Source organism: Rhamphochromis sp. 'chilingali', assembly GCF_963969265.1.
Source record: "Rhamphochromis sp. 'chilingali' genome assembly, chromosome: 2".
NCBI classification, from domain to species: domain Eukaryota; kingdom Metazoa; phylum Chordata; class Actinopteri; order Cichliformes; family Cichlidae; genus Rhamphochromis; species Rhamphochromis sp. 'chilingali'.
Window position 1 is genome coordinate 34,831,917 of NC_137930.1, and position 23,620 is coordinate 34,855,536.

The 23,620-nt window shown below is 39.3% G+C and overlaps 1 protein-coding gene across 3 annotated transcripts in view; it reads right to left on the minus strand.

Annotated features, from left to right (window-relative positions):
• Nucleotides 1-23,620, minus strand: part of LOC308383877 (uncharacterized protein) — a 119,483-nt gene that overhangs the window by 6,341 nt on the left and 89,522 nt on the right. For all 3 annotated transcript variants that reach the window (XM_080862060.1, XM_080862059.1, XM_080862061.1), the window contains 32 exons: nt 21,789-21,842; nt 21,452-21,505; nt 19,866-19,910; nt 17,711-17,755; nt 16,750-16,857; nt 16,546-16,599; nt 16,392-16,445; nt 15,514-15,567; nt 14,356-14,463; nt 13,341-13,394; nt 13,131-13,238; nt 12,823-12,876; nt 12,567-12,620; nt 10,626-10,679; nt 10,475-10,528; nt 9,902-10,009; nt 9,683-9,736; nt 9,530-9,583; nt 9,325-9,378; nt 8,299-8,352; nt 7,973-8,026; nt 7,829-7,882; nt 7,621-7,674; nt 7,401-7,454; nt 7,068-7,121; nt 6,881-6,934; nt 6,294-6,311; nt 5,961-6,014; nt 5,523-5,585; nt 5,072-5,237; nt 2,133-2,242; nt 1,199-1,279 (listed from right to left, as the gene is read on the minus strand). In XM_080862060.1, the coding sequence (XP_080718186.1) occupies nt 1,199-1,279; nt 2,133-2,242; nt 5,072-5,237; nt 5,523-5,585; nt 5,961-6,014; nt 6,294-6,311; nt 6,881-6,934; nt 7,068-7,121; nt 7,401-7,454; nt 7,621-7,674; nt 7,829-7,882; nt 7,973-8,026; nt 8,299-8,352; nt 9,325-9,378; nt 9,530-9,583; nt 9,683-9,736; nt 9,902-10,009; nt 10,475-10,528; nt 10,626-10,679; nt 12,567-12,620; nt 12,823-12,876; nt 13,131-13,238; nt 13,341-13,394; nt 14,356-14,463; nt 15,514-15,567; nt 16,392-16,445; nt 16,546-16,599; nt 16,750-16,857; nt 17,711-17,755; nt 19,866-19,910; nt 21,452-21,505; nt 21,789-21,842 (2,094 nt within the window). The remainder of the gene's footprint in view (nt 1-1,198; nt 1,280-2,132; nt 2,243-5,071; nt 5,238-5,522; nt 5,586-5,960; nt 6,015-6,293; nt 6,312-6,880; nt 6,935-7,067; nt 7,122-7,400; nt 7,455-7,620; nt 7,675-7,828; nt 7,883-7,972; nt 8,027-8,298; nt 8,353-9,324; nt 9,379-9,529; nt 9,584-9,682; nt 9,737-9,901; nt 10,010-10,474; nt 10,529-10,625; nt 10,680-12,566; nt 12,621-12,822; nt 12,877-13,130; nt 13,239-13,340; nt 13,395-14,355; nt 14,464-15,513; nt 15,568-16,391; nt 16,446-16,545; nt 16,600-16,749; nt 16,858-17,710; nt 17,756-19,865; nt 19,911-21,451; nt 21,506-21,788; nt 21,843-23,620) is intronic.

A 23,620-nucleotide genomic window follows, 5' to 3' on the forward strand; every position in this document is an offset into this window, starting at 1 on the left:
ATACATTAATTATATGTGTGGTAATATAAATGCATTATTATTATTGTTATCATCTCCTGTTTTCTTTGTGTAATGTGAGGTGTTTCCAGCTGTTTAGCCTATTTTAGATCATTATTTTGGTTTCCAACCATATTTACAAGCTCAAGTGGAACCTGCAGTCCCAGCTCCAGGAGGCGACTGTTTCAGCAAATCAAGTTCGATGAACTCAATATATATGTGTCCAGTAACAACTGAATATCAGTGTTTTAGAGGGTGTTTTATTTACTCAAGCATAAAATACATTTTTATTTAACAAAAAGAAAGGCATCAAATGATCTTTGATGGCAACAAATGTCTTCAGAAGGCTGACTCTGGCCCCAGGGCCTTATTTTTGATATCCATGCTTTAGACTTTAGCTCTTCTCCCAGTGTTTCATCCTCTTGTGTCTTTTCCCTTGTATTTAGTCCAGTCATGTCTGTGTTTTCCCCATTTAGTTATCTCACTTCCTGTTTGTTGTTGGGAGGTTGTGGTTCCTTGTTTGTTGTCTAGAGTTTTGTTTCTTTTATCTCGTCTGCTTTGATTCTGTTTAGCTGTGTCTCGTTTTCCTCTATTTTCTATTTCCAGTCCCCCGGTCACCCTTTTAGAAATATGTAGTTGCCGTCTATATATACAGCAGAGCATCAGTTGATGTTTTTTGCCTTGTGTTTCCCAGCTTCAGTGGCATTTTCCCTAGCGTTTATTCCCAGTTTAGGTTTCTGTAAGTAGCCTTTTTTAGTTCCCTTTTGTATTTTTGTGTTTCATCTTTTGTATTTTGGTCAACAGTCCAAATAAATGGCTCATTTTTTGTTTAACTCTGTCAGTCTGTGAGTGTGCATTTGGGTCCTCATCTCCACTACATATACATGACACCATGTCATTAGCAGTGTCTCTTTTCCCTGTTCTGATGCTTGGTTTGAACTTTAGCAGGTCGTCTTGACCATGTCTACATGCATTAAGCTGCTGCCACATGATTGGCTAATTAGATATTTGTGTTAACAAGCAGTTGAACATGTTTACCTAATAATGTGAGAGTACATTTTCCCCACTTTAGAAACTTTTGCCTATTTTGTTCATCTAGCCAACTTTATAAATGTAACACCAAGAACTTCTTGCCTAGCAGAACCCAGGCCCTAGAATTAATGTTTAATTTTGGCAGTGCCACCCAGAGGTATTCACTCACCTGAAATCCCTGATTCAGCTTGCTGAGCCACTGAAAAGATCCTTCCTCGGAAAAGTCCTCCATCCACGCTTTCGTTGGCAGCTGTAGGCAGATGAAAAGAAGGCACAATTTCGTTTTCGGACTGTTGCTAATGAAATCCTGAATTACCATGCTGCTCAGACATGACTAAAGCAGTATTCGACTCATGCTAACCGAAACCAATTCACATTTCTCTTTGGTTGAGTGAGTCAATTATTTATGTAGGCTGGACTATATTAGAGTAGATAGGGTGAAAGGTGAGTGTGTTTTGTGGTTTTAAACAGACTGAACCAACCATGAAACCAGGAAAACACAATACAATGAGAATAATAATAGTTTCTGTCCTTTACATGACCTGATACCCTTCAGATGAATATAAAGTAATTTAGCCATGCATTGCTTCATTCCTTCCTGCAACCAGACAACTTAGTTTTCTTCATGCATACCTCTGACTGATGCAAACAGATTAAATTTGAAACATTTAATAAATGAGGGGTGACATGCAAATTCAGTTAAATACATTTTATCTAATATATTTGATGTAGCTCATTGAATTTAGTTTTATATAAGAGACAAGAAATTTTGGAATTGTCAAATCTGATCATTTCTAGGGTACAGAAGATCTCAGCATTGAAATTAGCAAATCAAACATTTTTAAGTGCTTATTACTACGTTATTCCCACTCATAGCTTCATAACTGTTCACACTTAAGTTGAAAAAAGGAGAAAAAGTGTAAAAGTGCAAAAGAAATTTCCTGTTTAGAGACAAAGATACAGATTCAAGTTAAAGTCACTACTGCAGAAGCATGAGGTGAATGACGATTCACCTACAATACAAATACATTAAATGATAGTGGCCATGTCCTTGATTCAGAGGTACAATTTCCTGCAGACTTTCTCTGCTGATGTCTTTATACCTGAGAGTCTTGAGGATGAAGGCAGGTCTGTTTTGATGTGGAAGAGAAGCTGCAGTAAGCCAGCAGGGCATCGGCAGGACTGCCCTGGTTGGGGTCAATGTAATACATTCCTGTACAGAAAGGTTAGCAGGAAATGAATGAGAAACCCAGGGATCAAAGTATTACAGTATGCTCCATGCTGACAGTAAAAGCAGTGAAATACAGGGAGCACAAGAACTTCAACATGCTGGCCTGTAAAAGGAAAGCATTAAAGAGGCTGGAGTGTAAAAATATGTCTTCTGTGAACTATTAATATCCCCGTGGCAACAAGCAACAGGATTGCTGACGATCTGCAAATTTGGATCTTTGATAGTCAAATAGAATTACCCATATTCATTATCATTTATATACAAATATACCTTAATATATGTACCAACATATACAGTGGGGCAAAAAAGTATTTAGTCAGCCACCGATTGTGCAAGTTCCCCCACTTAAAATGATGACAGAGGTCAGTAATTTGCACCAGAGGTACACTTCAACTGTGAGAGGCAGAATGTGAAAACAAAATCCATGAATTCACATGGTAGGATTTGTAAAGAATTTATTCGTAAATCAGGGTGGAAAATAAGTATTTGGTCACCTCAAACAAGGAAAATCTCTGGCTCTCACAGACCTGTAACGTCTTCTGTAAGAAGCTTTTCTGTCCCCCACTCGTTACCTGTATGAATGGCACCTGTTTGAACTCATCATCTGTATAAAAGACACCTGTCCACAGCCTCAAACAGTCAGACTCCAAACTCCGCCATGGCCAAGACCAAAGAGCTTTCGAAGGACACCAGGAAAAGTATTGTAGACCTGCACCAGACTGGGAAGAGTGAATCTACAATAGGCAAGCAGCTTGGTGTGAAAAAATCAACTGTGGGAGCAATCATCAGAAAATGGAAGACATACAAGACCACTGATAATCTCCCTCGATCTGGGGCTCCACGCAAGATCTCATCCCGTGGGGTCAAAATGATCATGAGAACGGTGAGCAAAGATCCCAGAACCACACGGGGGGACCTGGTGAATGACCTGCAGAGAGCTGGGACCAAAGTAACAAAGGTCACCATCAGTAACACACTACAACGGCAGGGAATCAAATCCCGCAGTGCCAGACGTGTTCCGCTGCTGAAGCCAGTGCATGTCCAGGCCCGTCTGAAGTTTGCCAGAGAGCACATGGATGATACAGCAGAGGATTGGGAGAATGTCATGTGGTCAGATGAAACCAAAGTAGAACTTTTTGGTATAAACTCAACTCGTCGTGTTTGGAGGAAGAAGAATACTGAGTTGCATCCCAAGAACACCATACCTACTGTGAAGCATGGGGGGGGAAACATCATGCTATGGGGCTGTTTTTCTGCCAAGGGGACAGGACGACTGATCCGTGTTAAGGACAGAATGAATAGGGCCATGTATCGTGAGATTTTGAGCCAAAACCTCCTTCCATCAGTGAGAACTTTGAAGATGAAACGAGGCTGGGTCTTCCAACATGACAATGATCCAAAACACACCGCCCGGGCAACAAAGGAGTGGCTCTGTAAGAAGCATTTGAAAGTCCTGGAGTGGCCTAGCCAGTCTCCAGACCTCAACCCCATAGAAAATCTGTGGCGGGAGTTGAAAGTCCGTGTTGCTCGGTGACAGCCCCAAAACATCACTGCTCTCGAGAAGATCTGCATGGAGGAATGGGCCAAAATACCAGCTACTGTGTGTGCAAACCTGGTAAAGACCTATAGTAAACGTTTGACCTCTGTTATTGCCAACAAAGGTTATGTTACAAAGTATTGAGTTGTATTTTTGTTATTGACCAAATACTTATTTTCCACCCTGATTTACGAATAAATTCTTTACAAATCCTACCATGTGGATTCATGGATTTTTTTTTTTCCACATTCTGTCTCTCACAGTTGAAGTGTACCTCTGGTGCAAATTACTGACCTCTGTCATCATTTTAGGTGGGGGAACTTGCACAATCGGTGGCTGACTAAATACTTTTTTGCCCCACTGTACAGTATGTATGTATTTGTCAATATATTATATGGTGATAAAATAGATAAAATAAAGTTAATAATCTCTTCAAAGGGAAAAAAGTCATAAATGGAAAATAACATTTATTTTAAAACAAAGCATTTTTCTATATACACAATGCTGCTGGGAAAAGAATTCATGCATTTTACTGGGTGATGTTATTTGAAACAAACTGATTTTGAAACTTGATATCAGCACTTAGGGACTCTTAGCAAAGTGGCAGTAAAGCATAAACAGCAAGACAAGAATTTAAATCTACCATCTGTGTTAAATGAGCCTAAATAAATGCAAACATTTCACAAGGCTACTTACCCTCCATGCTTCGGAGGTAGGTGAAGTACAGGGGTAATGTTAAAAACCAAAGCACTTCAACTGGTTTTGCTCTAATAACAATATGTATGTATAAATAGTATAAATAGGTTTAATCCATAATCTTAAGCAGCTTATCCAACTATGAGCACAGGGAGCCTATCAGAGCTGACCTTGGGAAAGAGGTGGAGGTGAACCTAATAGATTCTGCTTGTTGATTATATGACTCAAATTATTTTAGAAGTACTGAAACAGATGGACGCTTTGTTGTAAGGTGAAGTTCTGGTTTAGATGGCCTAAACCACACGCTGAACCACACTACACAGAGAATATACAGGTCAATCATCTACAAAGCCTCACTTTAGCTTTTACTCAAAACCAAATAAGAGAAAAATAAACTAATCTTTTTTCATTTCTCCTCTGAAATGTATTCTATTCTGTAAATCTATTCTATTATAGCACAAAGCTGTAATGGAGCAGGAGACACTCATTTAACCCTTTTTTTACTCCATCTAGCTTGGGGATCGTTCACAATCATTCAGTGTTGCTTTAGTGTTTACTTTAAAGTTTCAGTAACTGACCACTGCTGTATTCAGGGTGACAGAGCCAGAGCTCCAGACAGGTAGTAGCTGGATGCTCTTTGCTGCCATCAGGAGGATCCAAAAGCAGCCGAAGCTCCTCCTGAAGAGTATCCAGCAACGTCTGGATCAGAAGGTAGTTGGGCTTATCTGACATATACATGAGGTCCTGGATATGGGAAGACAATGAAGAGAATATGATTCGGCCAAGTTTAATGTTTAGAGCCCATGTACATTTAATGAAAAATAATGATTTTGATATGAAGGGGTTTTTAAAAAATTCTTATTTCTTTATATCTCTATATCTTTAATTTCTGTCTTTCTTTTTTAAACACATACTGTTTCCAGTTGTTGGAAAGAAATGTTTTTTAATGTGCAATTTTAATCGAATATTTCGTAACAGAAAACAACAATTCCAACATATAATTGGCAATACAGTTTAGAAACTACTTGCCTTGAGCTGAGACAAGGTCATGTTCAGTGACTTTCCGGGAAGTCCGGGAATGCCAGGTGGACCCTAAAACACAAGATTAATCTTCAAATGACTAAACCTAAACTATTATAAACTAGCCAAAATAGATAAAAAGTATTATATCAATCATTTGACATAACTGGGAATAATTCTGTTATAATATCTTAGTATAATGTAATTCAGGGTAATTAGAATTAAACTGTACACCCTTGTTTGGGTTTTGTTTCAAGCTTTCCAAACAAGCTTTGCTAACCCATGAGAGCAAATTTGGGGCAAACACAGTTTCTACTCCATCCAGATCAGATGAAGTAGGAAAGATGGGAACGCCCTGCACCCAGGTATTGCAACAGACAGAAAACTTTGCATTGTTAGAGCAAACATGATAACCTAGTGTTTTTTACCCATCTGTTGTAGACTTACCGGCAGCCCCTTCCTGCCAGGTGGACCAGGCAGACCTTGGTAGCCTTTCAATCCCTGCAGGGAGAATTATATATAATAGCAACAATATAACAATACAATTCCGTACTCTTCCACATGGCAATATCAAACTGTTAATTATCACATACACCGATAAGGAAATAAAGACTGCTGCATGATCACATTAGACTGCCAACTTCCAAGTGTGACATCTTTATGATTATGTGAGTCACTTAAAAAAGGGGGAACAGGCCATTTTCTTCACAGAGTGGTGAGTAAGAGCTGAAGAGTGTTTGATATAGAAGAACAAGAGAGCTGGAGGTGATGATTTCATACCTTTAATCCAAACAAACCCTGCAAGAACAGAGGACAGGGGAAGAAAAGGGCATTAGTGTGATTTTTCAGTATGAAGTGCATTTATCGACTTCCGACTGCTTTTATCAGCTGCATTAAGAGCCTGTCACCTGTACCCTTGCTGATTTTATAATCTTAGTCAATGGACATTTTTTTTTCTTAAGACACAGTGGGTTGAACAGTTATAAAGTGCTTCTGAATGATGATTGATTTCACAGGCTGGTAGCTGAAGAACAGGGTAGGCTAACAGACAGCAGTCTGCCTTTATGCAGAAATTGCAGCGGTTATTATAAAACAATAACATTTGTCTTCATTTTTCAGACATACCCTGGCAAAAAGTGTCTGAGCAAAACATGTGAAATTCTTGAATTGAAAACATAAAATATTGAAAAAGTCCAAGATATATCTTCCTGACTAAACTTTGCATATCAGAGGGGGGAAAATGACAAACAGAAAAAGAAAAATGCAACAGTTAAAGAGGGCTGAAAAATGTATCATGAATAAAAGATGTTGCATAAGCTTGCCATACTCAAAAGTATATTAAAGATTTAGAGAGAGATAATACTTACAGGCAATCCTGGCATCCCTGACATGCCCCTGGGCCCTGGCAGACCAATGTTTCCCTAAGACAACATCAGTATAGTGAGAAACATAAACATCTGTCAATCTTTAACATCATTTAAACACAGTTACACATGGGAAAATTCAAGGCTTTAAACCCGAGAGCTAACAATGCTGCAGTCTTTTTTTGTGTACCTGTTCCCCTTTTGGACCCTCTGGACCAGGCAATCCAACAGGACCACGGATACCCTAAAAAAAGGAAAATCCCAAAGCAGCAGTGATGTAATGTTTCTAGTGTTTTTAATGGCCCCAGTAAATAAAAACCAGAACCACCTGGATGAGCGTTCTTTGATCAGAATGAACCACTATGTGAATCCCATTTGGCATTTGTCTTCCTTTTGTTATTTTCCAAATTATCTTGATATATCCAAACATATTAAACAGTCATTTACATCCCACAAAAGACTACAACTTAAATGATCCTGTTTGTTTTGTTTACGACTGTTTAAATCTGTTAACTGCTCCTACCTTCATGCCATCAACTCCAGGTAGTCCAGGCAGTCCCATGTCTCCTTTGTCACCCTAAGAAGATATGAAACATATGTTAACAGACAGGATGAAAGACACTTTGAAAGACCTTTAGAAAGCCTGAATAAGTAGTTGGAAGCAAAACATAAAGAACTAAGGGATGACCCAAGACTTTTGAACAGTACTGTAGTCGGTCTTAGTTATCTTTTTACTTGTTTACCTTTTCACCCCTTTGACCTTGATCACCTGACTCTCCACGTAAGCCGGGGATTCCCTTGGTAAAGAACACAAAAACACATCACATAAAAATAAACGCATTCTATTTGTTAAAATCATCCATTTGTCTCCAACTCACTGAATGTGGTAGACCAATGAAGAAGCAATTTCAACAATGATGTATGGATGGGTAGGTGCACAAATTCACTTACAATGAGTCCTGACCATCCAGGGAGCCCCACCGGTCCTGTGTCTCCCTTTTCACCCTAAACAATAAAGCACAGTCTACTGTTAGGTCATATCTCATATTTAAACCAACTGTAGGGGTTACACAAAGCATATAGTTGTGTTCCCACCTTTGGTCCTCTCTCTCCCCTGGGCCCTCTGACTCCAGCCTTTCCCCTTTTTCCCTGAGGATGAATACGCCATGATAAAAAAAGAAAAGTAATAATATTGATAATATAGAGATCATCTTAGCTTCATCACAACTGTGGACTCACTGTTACATCCTTAAAGCTAGTTCCAGTCACTTTGTATACAGTGGATACTCTTCTCAACATAACTCCCAGAGAATTTGTTCCTCCTCCCACAGTCACACGGGGAATATTTTGCTTGTTAGCGTGTAAATGACTAAACTATGGCGCTACATCCTTACATTACATAAACCTTTCGTTGACCTTACCCTCCTTCCAACATGACCCCTCTTCCCTGGTGAACCAGTCTTGCCTTCTTCTCCCTGTGGAGCAAAACACAAAGTGGGAAAGTTATTTGAAAAGTAAAAGCCAAGAATTCACATTTTGGACAGAGAGGACAGATGGTTTGAAAGAGGAGTGAAAGAAGCCATCTATGTCCACTGTGAGCAACCATCTTTGAGCAGAGGCGGTGGCTTACGACACCAACTGTCTACCATCTATAATCCAGTTTTGAGTTCCCTTCCCAGATGCCTTAACGCCCACTCACACCCTGGGCCATCTGACCTCAGTAAATCACATGATAAGGTGGGGCCAGGTTTCACAATGAGCTCACCCGAAACCCTGGCTGATTGTGACCCACACCTGTTTTCACACCTTGGCTCATGTGATTAGGTAGAGGATCATCAGGGGGTCCTTTGTCCCTCTTTGGGGGGAAACTCCCACTGGGTTTAAATCTGGGACTCTCCACCATTTGACCTTAGAACTGAAGAAGCTTCTCGGATGAGAGGTGAAACGTCTTCAAGCAACTTAAAGAAGTCCAGACGCTTTTTTCTTTCCAAGCTCCTTAGACTACGATGACCTGGATGACTGAGAACCTTCACAGACACAAAAGCCAAGAATGTATATACACTCAAATATATGGCACCCAAAGGTGACAGTAAAGAAGATATAGGCATTTTGTCCATTTTTATGAGGAATCATAAGAATAGGCAAATGTCTCATGAAACTTGTTGCGCATTACTTTAAAGCTGAAAGGTGATTATAGGCATTCCAGGTTACTACCCTGTCATGTGACTCTTGCTGGAATCATCATTTTTTTGCCCATAGTTGCTTAAGTTATCAAATGTCATTCATCTTCTGTGTTCTGTGGTCACCATATTGCTGCAAAATGCTTCCCGTGTGGGTGCAGCTGAATATTGCATTTTGTGCAACACATTAGTAGGGCCTCTTTAGTGTTTTGTGCACTTGTTGCTAGCTGAGATAGATTAGATAGATAAGATAGATGATAATTGTACCTTCTCCCCCTTCATGCCCTGTTTGCCTTCAGGTCCCGGTCTTCCTTGAACTCCCTGCAAGGACAATTTTTTTTTTCTCATTAGCGGCTTTCTTTCAGGCACACAAACACATCGTGTGTACACTCTGTAACCAGGAACAGTAATTTTAAACAAGCTGGCATGTTTTCATCATCTATAGTGACTTTATGCTTTAAACTGCACTCACAGGAACACCTATAGGACCTGGGAGGCCCTGGGGTCCCACCTCTCCAGGAGGCCCCTAAAGAAAAGAGAAGATAGAAAGAGAAGTTACAAAGTCAGGGCTGTTAAGCAGGAAAAGTGCAGTCTTTACAATTCAAAATAGTGGTTTGGTTTTCACCTCTAACCCCGGCAGAGCCTCAGGACCCTGAATTCCTGGAAGACCATCATCGCCCTGCACAAGTGATCAATATTAATATGAGGATGTTTTTAAGAGGTCATATATTATAGACAGATGCAGTTTTTAGATTTAATGTTATTATTAAGATGGCAACGCACAATTATATTTTAATAAATGTTATACAGTGGAGTATACATATAAGACCTAAATCAAACTAACCGGCTCCCCTGGTGGGCCTGGAGGTCCTGGCTCTCCCTTGAGTCCCAGTTCCCCAGGCTCTCCTTTACTTCCCTCGTGTCCCTTTGGTCCTGCATGTCCTACTGGACCCTGCAGGAGTCACAAATGTGGTACAAGTCTTGTGACATATTAGTAACATCTTTGATTTTTCCTTGCCCTTCAAATCTGATTACATTTAACATAAGATAACATAAGAGAATGTGATTTTGAAGTAGAATGCTTCTGTATAATCCTGTATACAATTAGATGCCAGGTAAAGTAAAGAACTGTGCTGAGTACACCTCTTGTACACAGTACATCTTGTACACCTGCAGGTACTTCAGTGGTCAAAGGCGTTTATTAAATTACTTTGGCGATTATTTATTTTAAAGATCGTAATAAAAATTTTGACTGTTGTAGTATTCTGCTCGACCTTTCTTTAAATTACTTGAAAATAAAGTTCTGACTCAAACACTTAACTGACTGATGTTTGCTGGGATAGAACAGAAAGTAGCACAATGCTGAAATATTAGTTTGAAACTTTGAAACAACTTTCTGATACTAGCAGGCACTTACAGGTGGTCCGAGCCTCCCAGGATCTCCTCTGACACCACGTGACCCCATTATCCCCTAGAAACATGAGAAAGAGAAAGTAAATTTAATTTTACATATATATATGTTCTACACACTAAGTTAAAAAAAATATTAAAAGGAATAAAAAGTTTACCTGAGGGCCTGCTGAACCCGGCGGTCCAGTAATTCCTACGGGCCCATGCTCGCCCTAGAGAGACATGGATGAAGACCTTTTCAAATCACTGCTTAAGTATTTCTTTAAACAGAGCTCTGCAGGTTCTGGGCCCTATACCAGAAATACGTTCAGCATACCCAGGGTAGCTTTCTGTTATCTGGATTCACTTCACTGATCAGGATACAGGATCACATTTAGCTGGTTATCAATGTGCTAATTTAACTCGGGGTTTCCCCAGTTCACATGAAAGGGGTGGTGTTGGCAGCATACGGCCAATCTAAACAGGACTTTCAGAGATCATGTGACTGTTCTTCCATAGAAAATGATCCCTATGAGTGTCACCTACTCATCAAATGGTGATTATTAAAAATCTATAAAGAATGGTAAATGGCCTGCATTTGTATAGTGCTTTACTTAGTCCCTAAGGACCCCAAAGCGCTTTGCACTACATTCAGTCAGTATGTGCCGGACACTGGCGCCACCGGGCCCTCTGACCACCACCAGTAGGCAAAAACATAAACGGTATAGCAGTAAAAGCCACCACTGTTGTAAAAAAAAAAAAAAAAAAGACGAGATGAATTTTGCAGCAAATCATTTATTTGGATTAAACTGGATTGATTTAAACATAAATCCTTCGTAGGGTGGTCATAGAAGGAACTAAATATTATAGTGCCCTATAAAAGGTTAAATGGTGTCCGCAGCCTGATGAAGGAGACTTATAAAAGAGATGTAGGAAAAAAAATAAGGACTAAAGTTGCATTTAAGAATCTATATTTATTACTGATGCTCATCAGCTAAAATCCTCATAGTAAAGGCCTCTGTACTGTAAATAAAGAATATGTTGATTAAAAAAAACAGGTCAGTTTTTTCCTTGTAAGGAAAAGGTCCTCTCAGCCAACCATGTACGAAGCAGAAATTATCATTCATTCATTAAACTATGACTGTCAGCCTAAAAAAAAAAAAAGGAAGAGCCAAAGCACATTAAAGCTGAGGATTCTACTGACTTTAAGGTTACTTGTGGAAAAACAGGGGTGGCCCTATAGATGTATTTATTATTTAACAGCAATTTTCAGTTGTGCTGCTCAGAGGCAGCTGATGTTGAAAAAATCTTCAACGTCTGTACTCAGGCACTAGATGTGTGCTGTGGGAGTGTCCACATGAACAGCGCACAAGCCCACCCCTTGGCACGGTACGCTTAACCATTCCAAAACTCAACATTACTCAAATAAACTGAATTTTGGGGTGAAATGTACTGAGGCAGTGTATAGATAGCATGTTGTGAGTAAACCTACCCTGCCCTGTTTGGGCTGAAAATAACATGAGCTGTAAATTCAGAAAGAACATATTGTGTAAATTGTGACTGACTCATTGATGCAGCATGTATATATGTTCCTCTAGTGCCAGGTCTCTTTCCCCTTGTTGTCCTTAGTCTCTTTCCATGTTTGTGTGTCCAGGTACGAGGCCTCATTCCCTCCAGCAGACTACTGATCATTCACACCTGCCCTTCAGTAACTCTACTGAGCAGCTATGCATCTAAGCTGGCTTTTCCTACCAAAGTGATAACGGCGTTCATCAAGCTGCTAGACTATTGGGTTTGAGCCTCAGATTATCCCTGACTGATGAAACGAGTCTGCCTACAGCTATTGCCTAACTCCTGCCTGCCAGTGCAGACCATCTTCTTTATTACGACTCGTCCATTAACCCCGCATCACAGTAAAAATAAACCAATTGAAGTGTCTTTCTGAGTCTGAGCCTCCTTTTAGGCTTGACTTCATTGTGCATAATGAAAAGCACTTCAAAAGTTTGCTGAAACGTTGTGAAAAAACATTCTTAGAGGGCACGCTTAAAATTCTTATTTGGAATTATGTACTATATAAATCTTAACAGCACTGTGACTCTTATGAGAAACCGTTTTGTTACCTTCTCTCCCTGAGGTCCATCGGGACCTGGACGTCCTGGAGGACCTATCATTCCCTGAAATGAGAAAAGAATCACAGCACAATAAAGCTGCACATTAACATCAGTTTGCAATCTGCAGAGTTGTGAGGGAAAAAGCCAACTGTGTGTCATTAAATATCAGTCACAGCTATAAACTATTCAATACAGGTTAATTCAAAAAGCACTCTAAGCAGCATATCAAAAGCATCAATACTCTACATTCTGGTATTCAACTCACCAGTAACCCAGGCAGGCCCACAGGGCCTAGTTCACCCATCAGTCCTGGTTCACCCTGTTCAAGAGGAAGACATCAGTTTCCAATGATTTTAATAAATCTGAATGAAGTTCTTTGTTTAATTTACAGTGATAGATCTTAGATAATCTATCCTTTGTGTCACCCTTTTGCATTTCAGTGCTCTTAAAAATTGCTCTAATAAATCTCACTGTTGGTGTTTTGAAATTGAACAAGCTTGAAGGAAATGTGGGTAGTGTTACTAAAATGTAACATCCAACTTCCACCGAACTGTTGAGTACACATATTCTCACCATCAGTCCCAAGTGGCCCTTCTCCCCCTTTGGACCTCTGTCACCATTTTCTCCGAGGGGTCCCCAGGGACCCTCTCGACCAGACAAACCAAGAGGTCCCAGCTCACCCTGCACACATTAACAACAACATGACCGGTAGTGCAAACATCACCCAGAGAGAACTCGCCTGCTTGTTCAATATATTGTATTTTTAACTAAACTGAAGCTTACCTTCTCCCCCTTGGGCCCAGGATCTCCAACTTCACCGGGAAGTCCAACATCCCCCTGAAGAAGATGAGGGAACAGAAGTTACTTAATGGTTCAGTCATCAAGGAAGCCTACAGTGAGGTAAAACCAACATATTTTCCTTCTTCATAAGGCAATGTTTTACATGTAATAAAGAATCAGATCTGTCAGAAAACTCATGTTTGAGAAGATTATACGGTTAGTTTGGCCTACAGCTTTCAAGCACGACTTCTCGCAAATAGTTATGAGGACATGAGGAGGTATAGGGAAATATCCCCCGAGCCCAACAGCCGGGTTGGTGGAAGGGTTAAAACATGAGGATAGGAGATTTTTCTCTGCTTAAATAGACCATCAAACTGGAAGGAGAGTGAGGTTTGAGTGGGAAACAGTTCGAGCTGGCTGAACTAGATATCAGGCTTCACTTTGTTAAAAAACAATAACGCTGTTGTATTGCAGACAACAAAAAGATTATTAAAAGATACTTATCTTGCCACATCCTGTTTTGTTTGTGGTGCTTTCAGGGTTAATGTAGATTTAAAAAGATGTCATTGTTGACATGATTACAAAAACTACAAGCCACACGGTCTCTCTCTGCTCTTTCATAAAATCAAGACTTCAAAACCTTAAAAATGTGAAATAGGTACTGTCATTACCACAGTATCAGGAAAATGGAATTCCACATTTTATGTACCACAAATGGGGGTTTAATGCTTTTCAAACCAATTTTATACTTTAAAAAAACAAAAAAACAAAACAAAGGACCTCAAATACCTTCAGATTTTCAGCTGAGAGTAATTTAATTCTACCAATAATTAAAAGCACATCTGTTGCACAACAATACACTCTGGACAGGATGCTTGTAGGATTCAATAAAGGAAACGGGGTTCTGGAAAAAAAGAATCACCACCGGTACAACAACTCTGTTATTTAAGAGACAGCAGCTGGACATGTGTTTCAACACCTGAAATAATTTAAGTAAACAAAAGATAATTGTACTTACCTCTTTACCGACTGGTCCAGATGGTCCTTGTAGGCCTTTCCCCCCCTGAGGTCCCCTCTCTCCTGGTGGCCCTTTAGAACCAGGTTTCCCACAAGGTCCTAAATCCCCCTGTCAAACAGGAAAGTGTAGGAAAGTCAGATATCAGGCTTTTGGAGGCTAAAAAGTTGTTAGTTATCAAACGTTTGTACCCTTGCAGACTGTTCTAAATCACTAAACAAAGTCTCCTTGGCTTCATGAGGTCCAAAAGAAAAAGTAGTTTAATGACTTCCACATTTAAGGTTCCTGTACCCAGACCAGACTGTTCCATTTTCTTAAAGTTGCTCAGCATGGAGCATTTAATGAACAGGCGCTGAGTATTGCTGCAGCTACAGAGGTGTCACATTTATTGTGAATTTAATTTCTGTTGCAATAAAAGAATTAAAGAAAATGTTCATCTGTGCCACTGATTAATACAAGGCACAGTGGTCCCTCGTTTATGGTGGGAGTTACGTTCCAAAAATAACACGCAATAGGTGAAATCTGCGAAGTAGCCAACTTAATTTTTTACAATTATTACAGATGTTTTAAGGCTGTAAAACTCCTCACTACACACTTTATACACTTTTCTCAGACAGACATGAACATTTTCACACTTTTCTCTCTTGCTTAAACACTCTCAAAGTTCAAACCTTCATAGAAAAATAAGTGCAGTATTATAGAATGGAAAAAAAAGGCACCCGCAGGTGATGGCGTTTCATCGACATTTTTGTGTTTGTCGGGGAGAAAACAAACATACAGTGCAGCACTTCAGAGTCACACTGCTACCAATCGAAGATTTATGTAAATTTGACAAGCTGAACGCATTCTGTACTGTACAGGAGACAAGGCACGAAATTGATTGACAATGGTCTACAGCCAATCAGGACGCAGAACACAATGCGCTGTAAAGAAAAAAAAAACATTGAAAACTGCACACACACACAGCGAGGCTGCGAAACGTGAACCACGTTAAAGCGAGGGACCACTGTAACTTACAATTCTGATTGGACAGAAGTGTTTTTCAAGTCTGACTCTGACATTGTTATGAGAATAAAGACATTTTATTTCAAGTGTTTCCTCAATAATGGAGTCCAAGGTTTATAATTTCGGGTATACAACTTTGGTCCTGTTACCACTGACCTGGTCTCCTTTCCTTCCAAGTGGGCCCTCGATTCCTGTGTGGCCAGGAGGACCCTGATGAAAAATGTGAAAACTGCTTTATAGAACAGCAAAACTTTAAATTCTAATAGAAAAAACTAATTGGTGGCAAAAAAAAAAGGGAGCAATTAAAAAAGCCAATTAAAAATAATATTTTCTTTATGAACATTAAACAGGGCCTTAATCACACCATAGTTTATGTTCAAAGTATGGAACAATTACAATAAGGGTTGTATTGTAGGCTCTGTCATTATGGCTACTCAAGCATGAACCATGAATGTGACTTAGTGTTTAATTAATCAGTGTACATTTTATATAATAATATATAATATAAAAGCTAGTTCTCTTTCATGGAGCTTGCCATGGTGCACTGCCAAGTTATTCCAACAAAATGGACCAACAAAACAACGGCAGCTTAAAGTTGTGACGTTGCAAGAGAAATTTGAGAACGCTAATTTTACTGTACTTATTACAAGCACAAAGCAAAAACAAAATCGTTGCTGGTGACCGCACAAAACATTGTAACCTTTTCTGGACTGAAAATCTCTCTGCTAATCAAAAATACATTTTCTTTTTAACAAAACAGAATATCTGTCTCAAGTTATCTCATCAATGGATATTATGGTGACTCAACACAGTCACAGGCAAAGAAAATTGAGCTCAAATCTTACTACCAGGTGTCAATAATTCCTACACACTTTCTTTAAATCTAATATACAGAATAAGGAAAAAGTTCATAAGATTAGATAAAAGTGCCTTAAGTATTGATCAGCTGGCTTCAGAGGCCCAGCAGTTAGGAGAGGTAAGTGAAGAAATCAGATCTAAGAAGTTTTAATTGCTTCACAACAAAATCCACCAACCTGCTGTCCTTGTCGTCCCATGGGGCCTGCTTCTCCAGGTGATCCAGGTAAACCCTGGAAGTTTCAGTGTTTGAACATTAATGAAGGCAGAAATAAGAGATTGTCATTATAAAACATTTACATTACATAATTGTTGAAGTTTACTGTAATTTACCTTAGGTCCTCTTTCCCCCGGTTCCCCTGATAATCCATCAGCACCCTGCGGACCCTGATCAGATCCAACAGACATGCACGTCAGCTTTTATGCACTCTTGCGATGATTCAGTAGATTTTACATGTATTGAAAAACAAATAACATGGACATTTATCTCTCCATGCAACATGAGGTAACAGCAGTCGATGGTAGGTACCCACTCACTGGGATTCCTGCCTGCCCCTGTGGTCCCTGAGGTCCTGGAGGCCCTTTGCTTCCCATTGGTCCTGGTTTTCCAATTGCCCCATCAGGACCTGGTAGACCTGGAGGACCCTTAAAAATGACAGAAAAAAGAATACAAATTGAAACTTTTTCAATTAGGTTATTTTTTTAAAGTCTAATATAAAAACAATCACTATTTTGCTCACTGATTATTTTTTTCATTAATTTGGAGTAAACACTTCCTGAAGCACATCCTGTGATTTAATCACAACACATTTTTTCTCTTTAATGTGTACAATTCATCAATAACATACAATCAATTTTAATTTAAAGAGATTTTAAACCAATATATTTGCCCGTTTGCCTATATACATGTCTAACAAATGCAAACGATTGCAAATGAACACTTCTTCTGTTTTTATGCACCGCTGGAGCACGTCGATGATGAAATGACTGGTAACTTACTCATTTTGTGATGATTGTTTCATGGATTGTGAGTAATATAATACAAGAACGGGTTGCAGGGAAATCAGCAACAATGAATCAATTAAAACCCATTTATGTGATGTAAATACAGCATACTCAGTTTTATGGAAAGACAGCTCCCTCCCTGCAGTAACAGCTTACAACAGCTGCATCTCATTCAGTGGAGCTTTAGATGATCTTTAAATGATTAGTTTTATTTTGTCTTATTGTGGGAGTCACAGCAAGCCTGACCAAAAATAGCTTCATCAACAAGTCTGACGGGACAATCAGCAAAAACATAGAATTGAATAGTAAGTACTGCAGACTGGGTTTGTTTTCTAGGCAGACCTTCAACAGCATGCAGAACTACATATTCTTCAACACCTAATCTAAACATGCCACGTTAAATAAAGGAAAAAGCAGTGAGTGAGATTGGGCAAACACAATCTGCCCAAATGAAAATGCAGAGTGCAATCTTCTTTATTTAACTCAAACTTACTTGTGGACCCTGTATCCCTTTGAGGCCGTCATCTCCTAGACGACCCTGTTAGAAACAACAACAGTTCAACTTGTTGAAACACAGAATTGAAAGTCATGCTGTGATGGCTCTGAAAAGAATTTTAGCATAATGTTAAATTGCCTTTAAAACTGTCAGTTTGCGACCTTGTTTAATATATTTCCTCACTTTATCTCTCTGACAGTTTTTTCGTTTGCTCTGGTAAATATGCTATTAGCAAAATATCTGTAAATCGAATCTTGTTGGGCATGCTTTGTTCAGCTTATCACACTGATCATCCCAATTTAGCAGCAGGCTATTTTAATGATTAATGATGCTAGTGCTCATGCTGAATTGCCTTTAAATATTTACTGCAATTCTGTGAGGCTCTTTGGAATGTTTTTCTTCTTTTTAGCTTTCAGTTTATTCTAATTTAGGCATACAACGTATTGTTTGATGAATCACAATGCTGTTGCTAAACTAAACTAAATTGCCTGTAAGCCTGTGATGCCGTTTGGTATTTTTTAACATTTTATTTCTCTGACAAAGTTGTCCTTCTGCTCAGCAGGGGTTGAGCCAATGGATGATGGTGTCAGGGATTGACGATGGTTAAAGTGACTGGCGATAGTTCACCAACAAGGTGAACACATTGTACAACAAAAGCATGTACACCTCCAGTACTTGGTAAAATGTTCCTTAGTAACTTGTACCTCAACCTTTGGATAGCCATCAACAAGTTTCTGGTAAAAAAGGGAAAAACCCCCCCAAAAAAACAGTTTCTGGTATAACTCTGGCTGGATATTTGACAACTCTTCTTGGCAGAATTGGTAGAGTTCATTTAAATTGGTTGGTCTCCTGACATGGATGCCTCTTTTAGCATTGTTCATAAATTTTCAATAGGGTTGAGGTTGGGGCGTTGGGAAAGCTATTCCAGAAGCTTAATGTTATTCTGCTTTCCAAACTGAGTTTTGATATGAATTTTGGATCATTCTTCTGTTGGAACAGCTAACTGTGTCCAAGTTTCAGCATGATACTATCATCACCATACTTGACAGTTGATACAAAGCACTTAGCTTTGAAACCCTCACCTTCCCTCTTGTCATTGAGCCTAATAGCTCAATCTTTGTTTCTCTGACCATGAAACTTTTCTCCAGAAGGCAAATGGATTTTCCATGGTGGCAGCTGCTCAATTTAAGCTGAGCATGAATGAGTTCATTTTGGAGCAGCGGCTTGTTTCTTGGTCAGCACCATCTCAGTAAAATAAAACTCTGGCTGTGTACAGTGATGCTGGTGTTTCAGCACTTTCCAGTTGGTTGTTCCTGGGTTTTCTTGAAAATCATAAACAATTTTCTTTATATCTGAGGGTGATATATGGTTTTTCTTCTGGACCTTAGCAAAATGGCGACAAATCCAAATGTCTTGTACCTGTGTACAATTGTTTGAATGAATGAGCTTGGAATCTGCAGCTGTTTAAAAATGGTTCCAAGACAGCATCCTAACTTGTGTAAATCTATAATTCTCCTACTTAGATCTTAATCTTCCTTGGACTTTCCTATAACTCTGACTATTGGTCAGTCCAATTTGAGCAAATCCATTTTATGCTGGCAAAGACAAACTACCAAACTAGCTGTAGTCATAATCATAATCACTAATGAAAAGTTAATAGGCCTTTGCCTTATGAAGTTAAAAGACGTCATGTTTGCCTACTGGTGGTGGTCAGAGGGCCCGGTGGCGCCAGTGTCCAGCAGCCTCGCCTCTGTCAGTGCGCCCCAGATCAGCTGTGGCTACAATGTAGCTTGCCATCACCAGTGTGTGAATGAATGGGTGGATGACTGATTGTAGTGTAAAGCGCTTTGGGATCCTTAGGGACTAAGTAAAGCGCTATACAAATACAGGCCATTTACCATCATCATAATTATCATCATCAAATGCAAGAAAACAAAAGAAGGATATTTCTGACTGTTGGGCTGATTTTTAAATCAGGGTTTAATTGCATTTGCAGAAATACTTATTCATCTTGTGTCCTTTTTTATTTTCAGTTTATTATTATTATAAATTATGATGTTTAATGTGATGGTTTCTCAAAGTGATATTTCACAGAGACTTAACACTTACAACCAAATTATAAGATAAACCACCTTGTGAGGATTTGTCTCACCTGTGGTCCCCGGGGTCCCTTCTCTCCAGGAGGACCTTGCAAACCCTAAAAAAATGAAACAGAGTTAGATCATGCTCCTTATATCTGCATGTTTAAAAAACACTCACATCACATTGGTTGCTTTCTGTGGTTGATCAGCTATGGGATAAGTGGGTAAAATATGTTAAACCTACAAAACTGGATATTGCTGATGTCTTAGGTGATCAACAGTGTGATCTTATTTATGTATTTATATTTAATTATTGTTATTTTATCTTATTTATTTATTCATTTTTATGTGGGCACTCCTCCAAAATTGTAGAAAGTTCACACAAGCTGTAAAATCTTATGATTTACTGACATTGTACTAGTTCTATTACTTGATTTGTAAAGATGAATTGTTATCTGCAGATGAAGATTTTTTTTTAAACTGTAATTTTAGTGATCTCTGGCTGTAAAGATGTGTTTTAGGTTACTCAGTTTCAACCTGTCCTGAATCTTTAACCATAGCTAAGCTAGTGTAACACCAATACAAACTAAACACACTTAAAAGATATTAAGTTCTTTAAGTATCTTTAATGATTTTATGACCTGTAATTGACCTAAAAGCACATGTTTAAAAATTTAAGTTAACTTTTTTTAACTTATCTAAAAACACAATATCTTCTGTCTGACACATCCCCTTGGTTTGTTTACTTGTATTTTGTTATTCTCAGTGAGAATAAAACACTAACATTTGTATGCCTGATAATCTTTGGAACCTTAACCTGGGTTTTTCTCTAACATGATGAGTGCAGCTTTAAATGCCTTCAGTGATGTGGAACAATGACGAGTTTAAGACATTATTTAGCTTTCAAACTGAGCTCAAACTGCCTTATTTCTATGACACATTGATTTCACTGCAGTGTTGGGCAGCCATCTGTGTAAGTAAAAAGTGGCTCCAATGACACTGCATAGAGTGCTGGCAGCTTCAAAAAACAGTCTCACTTTCACTACTTAAAACTAACTCTTTCCATGCACAAGGGACCTTCTTATTCCTAAATCTACCAACAAAAAGACCGACAGTGATTTATAGGGTAAACAAACTTTGGCAAGAACAGCACAGATTTTGTTTTTTCTCCCACAACTTAACCAAAACTGAAAAAAAAAAACATATGAGTCAAGTTGAGGTAATTATTTTTGTACCATTACAGAAAAAAACAATAAACAGGGAAGATCAGTGGAGTACCTATCTGAAGAATTAAGCTGGCATTTGATGTGTACAGTTGTGGCCAGACGCGAAGACAGTGATTGGAACAATTTATTTGTCCTCTTTCAGCTGAGCCTGCCACATCACTCACTTCGCCATTAGATTTTCCTCCAGAGCTCTCAGTAAAATCAATCACTCTGACTTGTTTGCCTCCATATACTGGCAGTCCCTGTAGACCAGCTGCACATTTCATCGGTCTATTTTATTTACCAGCCCCTTCTTGGTGTGACCCCACCATCTCTTCTGCTTTAATCTAATCTGCTTTACAATACTCAGTCTACCCCTCATATACCCCAAATAGCTCCCAGGGGTTAAAGGTTAGGAAATAAAAAAGCAAAAATAAACTGCAGACACTTACTGGAGGTCCAGGCTTCCCAACAGGACCGGGTAATCCTCGTAAACCTGGCTCCCCCTGGTGCAGAAAAAAGAAAAATAATTTTATTGTGATTGTTTCTGATAATTGAAGCTGTAAAGTTACTTCCAATCAAAAGATTTTAACAGCTTTAACAGAACATTTCTGTACTCACCTAAATGTCAAAAATATTCTAGTCAAAAATCTTTCGCTTGCCCTTTTCATAGCTGAGTCCCTCACTTTTAACACAATTTACCGACTCATGTACGTACAACAACATCTTTCGTCCAGTTCCTATATGAAAAAGGACAAGGTGAGATAGATGTCAGGAGGATGATCTTACCCTCGGTCCTGTGAAACCTGTTGGCCCACGCATTCCCACAGTTCCTGGGATACCCTAATGACAGAGGGAGACACAAGACATTATTACTACTATCATTTCAGCAAATATGGAGCTGAAGGCTCTTGTAGGCTTTTAGCGCCATACCATAATTATTTAAAGATTAATTATTTTATTTCAGGATATACTACAATGTTCACGCGCATATTTGAAATCATTCAAAACTAATAAAAGCTGTTAGACACAACAGCTGTGACTTTCTTCCCAAAACATCTGTGTATTGTGTTCAAGTGATATGAGCTGAAGTCCAACTAGGGCCGAGCTGTATTCTCATGTAATACCAATTTTAACCACTATATCAAACAAAAGGCCTGGGGACCAGAATTGGACCAGCAAAGGTTACAATCTGGCTAATTGTATGGCTTCGTAAAATGTGAAAGAGAACAGAAATTTCGGATTTTTAATTGTATGTTCATAGGTTTTACAGCTTTTCCTACTGATAAAACCTCAACCATGGCTATTCATGCTACACCAAAGCGGTCAAATTATGGTTTTCTGTAATTTTACACATTTACTTTTAAAAATGTAAGGTCAAAGAGTCGTGGCGACAGATTTCTTTCTTTCTTTCTGGAAAAGCTATAAAATACACTAAAAAGACTTGTTACAGAGTATAGCATGGTGGAAAAGGATGGAGAGAATCCCCCACTAAGCTTTTGGGTTGGCATTACTTTAGATTTTGTTTTGTATTAATTGCATGCTTTGGTGTTTCTTTGTGTTTGATGTGAGGTGTGGGCCACACCCATGTGGGAGTGGAGATTCTACTCTAGTCCAGCTGCCAGCTATTTGGAGTTGAATACAGGGAGCAGCTGATTGGGGAGGATTGGAGCCCTTTTCTATAAAGGGGAGAGGAAACAGGAAGTAGGTGTTGTCGTTGTTTTTTTTTTTTAGTAGGACACTGGTGTAGCAGGGAAGCCTCGAAGATCCAGAATGAAGTGTGCACATTTTAACGGAAAAGCTTTTTAACCTGGCCTGGTTTTGCTTTTAAAATAATCTGAGGATGTTGGAGGGAGGACTCATTCTTATTGGGATGTGAGTGGATGTGCTGGGAGGCAGGAAAACAAACACTGGACTGGAGACTCTCTGTGCCCCTGACAAGGAAACTGGACCAGTTTTGGGGAAGTTCCAGCTCCCAGGATGTGATGTGGAGACCCAGCCTTGATGAAGTCAGGCCTGAAAAGGTGGATGGCTCCTTTGACCACCTTTCCCCTGTCCTGACCGCGGTGGCTTTGGGCCTTGTATTCCTGGCCAGAGTTGTGTCTTCAGCCAGTAGTTTTTCCCGGAGAAAGAACAAATAAATCTTGTGTAACCCATTACAGTGTGCGTGTGGTGGTTCGTTACTGGTCAATATTAGAGCTACTACTTTCTTGTACGGAGGCCATTTTGGGCCTTACGTAACAGACTGAATATACTTCAGAGCCAAGCCAGTCACCTTCAGATCGGCAATACCGCTGTCAGGGTCTCTATTCTTGTTTTGTGTTGTATTACCTATTCTGCTGCTGTTTGTGGATGAGATTACAGCTACCTACGTTTATGATCGAAATACCTTATTTCGGATCAAATCAGCAATGGAGTTGACGGATAAAAATGAGAAACACTTTGGAGGCTTCCCTCCACCACTTGGGTGATAAGCTGATGCCCATAACCTCCCATGGTTGCTTGTGTCAGGCAGAAACCGGAGCTGCCATTCCTCGACAAAAAGTTGCCGGAGGAAGCGAGGAAGGAGAGCGGGCATCCAAGTGAGATTATGGAAATATAGGAATACCGCTGATTTAGCA